Genomic DNA, 6,101 nt, shown 5'->3' on the forward strand with positions numbered 1-6,101 from the left:
ATAATTTAATGACAATTTTTTTTCTATTATGTAAAAAAGTTCATTTTCTGAAACTTCCCGGCAGATTAAAACTCTGCGCCAAACCAAGACTTGAAGCTGGTGGGACCATGGCCTTTCATGTGCAGGTGTTTTATAAATGAGCAAGCCAAGCATGACTCGTGAACCATCCTCACAGGTTTACTTCCACCAGTACCTGATCTCCTACCTTCGAAATTTCACAGAAGTTCTCCTGTGAAAGTTGTAAGACTAGCCCTCCTGGAAGAAAGGATATTGTGGAGATGTGGCTTAGCTATAGCCTGAAGGATGTTTCCAGAACATATTTTTCACTCTGCAGCAGAGTCTGCACTGATATGAAACTTCCTAACTTGTTAAAACTGTGTACTGGACTGAGACTTAAAATTAGGACCTTTGCCTTTCACCCATATTGCCCACTTTTGTAACATCTAAGCTACAGTCAGATAAGAGTCCACATTAATGGGGAAATGGTTGTAGATTTTGTAAAATATGCTGCTGTATGCTTTTTTTTTTTTTTTTTTTTTTTTTGAGTCATCAGTCTTCTGAATAGAATGAGATTTTCACTCTGCAGCGGAGTGTGCGCTGATATGAAACTTCCTGGCAGATTAAAACTGTGTGCCCGACCGAGACTCGAACTCGGAACTCTCAGGAGTGCTAGTTCTGCAAGGTTCGCAGGAGAGCTTCTGTAAAGTTTGGAAGGTAGGAGACGAGGTACTGGCAGAAGTAAAGCTGTGAGTACCGGGCGTGAGTCGTGCTTCGGTAGCTCAGTTGGTGGAGCACTTGCCCGCGAAAGGCAAAGGTCCCGAGTTCGAGTCTCGGTCGGGCACACAGTTTTAATCTGCCAGGAAGTTTCAGTCTTCTGAATAGTTTGACATGTCTGGATGAATTCCTATCCCAAGCTGACCTCAACTCAAAGTAGCACTTGCCCCATACAACCTAAATTATTTGTTACATGAAATGTATTTGCATTTGCAAATATGGAGAACAATCAGCTATGTAACAGATTAATGACAGTGAAAATTTGTGGCATACTGGGACTCAAACCTAGATTTCCCACTTATTGGTAGTGGCTTCCTCATCATTAGGCTATCTGAGCATGCATCACAGCCAGACTCAAACTTTCATATCTCATCAACTATGTGTGTCTACAACCTGCACTTGTGCATCCATTATGTATATTCTCATACGGGGGAGACATTTTAATTGAAAGTTGCTTGCCTGGTGTTGATGGATAAATATGATATTGCAGTGTCTGTGTTGTTCAGAAATATGATGCAATGTTCCTTTGGAGATGCATGCATACTAGATGTATTACAATCTTTGTGTTCTTCCACACCTTTTACCCTACACAGCTTCCTCTACTGCCATGGAGATTATTCCCTGATATCATAACATGTGTCATATCAGCCTGTGCCTTCTTCTTATCTATGTTTTCCAAATGTTCCTTTCTCCACTGATTCTGTTCTCCTCTGTTCCTGCTTTACCACTATCTGTGATTCACTGCCATACAATGCTGCACATGATTCACATTTTCAGAAATTTATTTCTCAAATTAAGGCCTATGTTTGATAAAACTTTTCTTGGCCAGGAATGCCGTACTTGGTGTGCTAGTCTGCTTTTTATGTTCACTTGCTTCGTTTTGCTTACAAGGCAGCAGAATTCCTTAACTTTGTCGACTTTGTGACCACCAATTTTGATGTTAAGGTTCTTGTTATTCTCATTTATGCTGCTTCTCATTACTTTTGTCTTTTTCCACTTTATTCTGAATCTATATTCTGTCCTCATTAGACTTATTTCCATCCAACATATCCTGTAACTTTTCTTCATATTCACTGAGGATAGCAATGCCATTGGCAAAAGTTGTCAGTCATATCCTGTCACCAGGAGTTTTAATCTCATTCTTGGACCTTTCTTTTCTTTCTGTCATTGCTTCTTCAATGTACAGCTTGAACAGTAAGGGAAAAAGACTGCAATTTGAGCACTTCATTCTTGGTCTTCCAATCTTATTGTTCTCTCTTTGTTCATTACATATTGTATATTACACATCTCTCCCTATATCATACTCCCATTTTTCTCACAGTTTCAACATCTTATGGCATTTTATACAGATGAGTGCTTCTGCTAGCTCTGCATATCCAATGAACACATATTGATTTTTCTTGAGTCTTGCTGTCATTATCAAGTGTAATGTCAGAACAGCTGATCCGGTGCCTTTACCTCTGCTAACCCATAACTGATCATCTAACAGACTCTCAGTTTTCTTTTCTATTTTTCTTGTCAGTAGCTTTGATGCTTGAACTGTTAAGCTGATTGTGTGATAGTTCTCAACTTATCTGTCTTTGACCTCTTCAGAATTGTGTGGATGACATTTTTCCAAAGTCTGATAATATGTCGCCAATCTCATACATTCTACACACAAGACTGAATAGACGTTTGGTTGCCAGTTTCCCCAATGATTTTACAAATTCTGATGGAATATTGTCTACTACGTCTGCCTTACTTGATCTCAAGTCTTCCAGAACCCTTTTAAATTCAGACTCTAGTACTCAATCCTTTATGTCTTCCATATTGACATCAGTGATCTTCTTTCATGTTGTCAGACAATGCCTCCTCCTCACAGAGGCATTCAGTGTACTCATTCTACTATTTTGTTATCTCCTTCATGTTTAACAGTGGAATTCCCATTGTGCTCTTAATTTTACCACAATTGCTTCTAATTTCATTGAGGAGTGTGTAGATTTTTCTATATGCCGAGTCAGTCCTCCATACAGTCATTTATTTTTTGATTTCTTCATATCTTTACTCCAGCCATATCACCTTAAATCCCTGCACTTCCGTTTATTTAATTCTTTATATTGCTTTATCCCTCTCTTTCCCTGAACAATTTTATACTTCCTTCATGTGTCAACCAAATGAAGTATTTTTCTGTTAGTCAAGGTTTCTTCACAGTTACCTTCCTTGTATCTTTGTTTGACCATTCAGCATATGTGATTGCCCTTTTTAGAGATGTACACCCCTCTACAACTGAAAGACATTCTCTGGTGTTCCTTACCGTAGTATCCACATCCTTACTGAAGTTCAAATGTATCTCGTCATTCCTAAGTACTTCAGTATCTCAGTGCATTCCACACTGATTCTTCTGGATGATTCTCTTAAACTTATGTCTACTCTGCATAATTACTAAATTGTGATCAGAGTCTATACATGCTCCTGGCTATGCCTTAGAATCTAGTATCTGATTTCAGATTTTCTGTTTGATCATGATGTAATCCAGCTGGAACTTCCTGTGTCTCCAGGTCTTTTCCAAGTATACCTCCTTTTCCTTTGATTATAGAACAGAATATTCATTACTGCCATCTGAAATTTATTGCAGAACTCAGTTAGTCTTCCTTCACTCTCATTCCTACTGCCTAGCCCACATTCTCCTGTAACCTTTTTTTCTATTCCTTCCCATACAATGGCATTCCAATCCCTTGTGGTTGTTAGATTTTCATCTCCTTTTACATACTGAATTACTCATTCAGTATCCTCATACTTTTGCTATCTCTTCATCTTCTGCTTGCAATATTGGCATGTACACGTGAACTATTGTTGTTGGCATTGGTTTGTTGTCAAATGTGATGACAACAACCCTATCACTGAACTGTTCACAGTAGCTCATTCCCTGCCCTACTTTCGTATTCATAATGAATCCTAATCAAATTATACCATTTTGTGCTGCTGTTGATATTACTCTATATTCATCTGACAAGAAAGACTTATCTTCTTTTCATTTCACTTCACTGACCTACACTACAACTAGACTGAGCCTTTGCGTTTCCCCTTCAGATTTTCTAATTTTCCTACTATGTTCAAACTTCTGACATTCCAAGCTCCATCTTGTAGATTATTATCCTGTTGTTGGTTATTCCATCATTTTCTCATTGTCTGCTCCCCCTTTTGCACTCCCTTCCTGAAGATCCAAATGGGGGACTAGTCTGGAATCTTTCACCAATGGAGGGATCATCATGATAATTTTTAAATTACAGGACACATGTCCAGTGGATACCCATTATATTTCTTTAATGCAGTTGTTTCCATTGCTTTCTGTATTCTCATGTCCTTGATAATTGCTGATTCTTCCATCTGTTAGTGGCATTTCCCACTCCAATGGCAAGACAGTGAACCTCTGACCACTACTCTGGACGCTTTGACAAGGCTTCTGGCAGAGTAAGGGTGACTTCTTATGCTGCAAGTCTTCAACTGCCATTACTGATGATATTTTATTCAAAATTTAAGCAGTGGCAGGGTTTGGACCCTTGACCCAGGGCATTTTGATTACTAGTTAAAGATGCTACCCCTAGACCATGACCACAGACAGAACAGTAGCATTCTTAAAGTTGTACGAGTGCGGTTGCAACATCCATATGCATCCTCAGTGTAATGGTACAGCAAAGAGCACACTCCATTAGCATCTTTCTTGTCTTGGCCCTTGCAATAACAACAAAACATACCTTCATTTTTTCATGTTGTATATCTCAATATTAAAAACACGTGGCATACTATAAAATGATCATTTTACTGTTTTTTCATCATTGTTTGAAATTTTTCAACTTTGAGCTGCTTGTCTTAATATTATCTGTGGAATATTTAATAAAAGTTTACAAAAAAATCACCAATTATTTCAGCATGGTTCCAGGTCTGCAACACATCATTTTCTAAAGTGTGACACCTATTGGAGTTGTTCCCCATTAGAAACAATTGCAGACTTATATCTGCTCTCTACAAGTGGCAAGACAATGTGATGCCCCATTTTATTATTGAAGAATGCATCCATCTCTCAAAAAACCAGAACAGACAAAACCTGCATTTTCAATTTTTGAGGAGTTTGTTAACAAGCAGTTCAATTAAAATAAGCATCAGATATAACTTTTATAGCTTAAGTTCATAAGAGAAGTTTACACATGTTACTCTTTGCTTGGGTGCTGTCTTTGGTATCAGTTGTGCACTGGAAATGGACTTATAATTCAAAGCCTAGATTGTACAGAAATGAAATTTTATCAACAAAGCATGAAAGTATTAACTAATCAATTAAAATCATTGCTGTATCTTCTGCTTTTATGTTATTCCCTATACAACAATATTTGTATCATCAGTGTATGACAGTTCACAACAGATCTCTGTTGTTGTTGTTGTTTCATTTTCTGTTTTTGTATTGTACATTGCCTTTAATTTTGTTATAGGGGAACAGAGATATTACTTCTATTACAGTATTCATTTGTTTCTCAGTAGAATGCTCAGCTATTATTTTGCAATTTTTAGTTTTTATGTATGCTTAATATGAATAACATACTTGACCTGGTGTGCTTGAAAAAAAAAATTTTGAGATTTGTTTCAAATGTTTGTGCATCACTGGTTCTTACAGGTGACAGAGAGTTTTCACGAGTTCTGGTTTGCAGCAAAATATTTTCTGTATGTCAATGCTGCTATCAATCCACTGATATACGGATTCACAAATGAAAGCTTCCGCCGGGCATTCCGCACGTTACCGGTGTCCAGATGGGTTTTTGGTAACAGTAATATCTTAATGTCGCCTTTACGGGAGGAAAAACAACGGCACTCCCCAACTCCAGCTCCCAAAGAAACTAAGCACAAAACAAAGAAGAAGAAAAGCAAGAAAGAAGAATATGAACAGCGGCAATGGTTTGTTGAACCAAAACGTTTACACTTAAGTACACTCACTACACAGTTATATATGTGACTTAGTCCATCCCTCAATCACTATGATCAACTGTTTCTATTTTTTTTTCAGATAAGCAATTATGGAAAATCCAGAATATAAGATAATGTGTATAAAAGAGCTAATTGCTATAGAGGAGATGCTGAGGTGCAGACAGACATAAGGACAGGAAATTGCTTTAATTTCAAACACACACACACACACACACACACACACACACACACACACAGAGAGAGAGAGAGAGAGAGAGAGAGAGAGAGAGAGAGAGAGAGAGAGAGAGAGATCCAAAAGCTGAATGTTCTTTTCTTCACTACTATCAGCTGCACAGTATCTCCTCTGTTTTTAAGTAGCAATCTATCCTATCGTA

At 37.8% G+C, this 6,101-nt stretch overlaps 1 protein-coding gene across 1 annotated transcript in view; it reads left to right on the forward strand.

Moving 5' to 3' along the window:
* LOC124594326 (G-protein coupled receptor 54) overlaps positions 1 to 5,841 on the forward strand; it is a 78,608-nt gene extending 72,767 nt beyond the window's left edge. The window contains exons 7-8 of the mRNA XM_047132688.1: positions 5,420 to 5,564; positions 5,807 to 5,841. Of these exons, the coding sequence (XP_046988644.1) occupies positions 5,420 to 5,564; positions 5,807 to 5,841 (180 nt within the window). The remainder of the gene's footprint in view (positions 1 to 5,419; positions 5,565 to 5,806) is intronic.
* Positions 5,842 to 6,101: the final 260 nt, after the last annotated feature.

Source organism: Schistocerca americana, chromosome 2, assembly GCF_021461395.2.
Source record: "Schistocerca americana isolate TAMUIC-IGC-003095 chromosome 2, iqSchAmer2.1, whole genome shotgun sequence".
Lineage (NCBI taxonomy): Eukaryota > Metazoa > Arthropoda > Insecta > Orthoptera > Acrididae > Schistocerca > Schistocerca americana.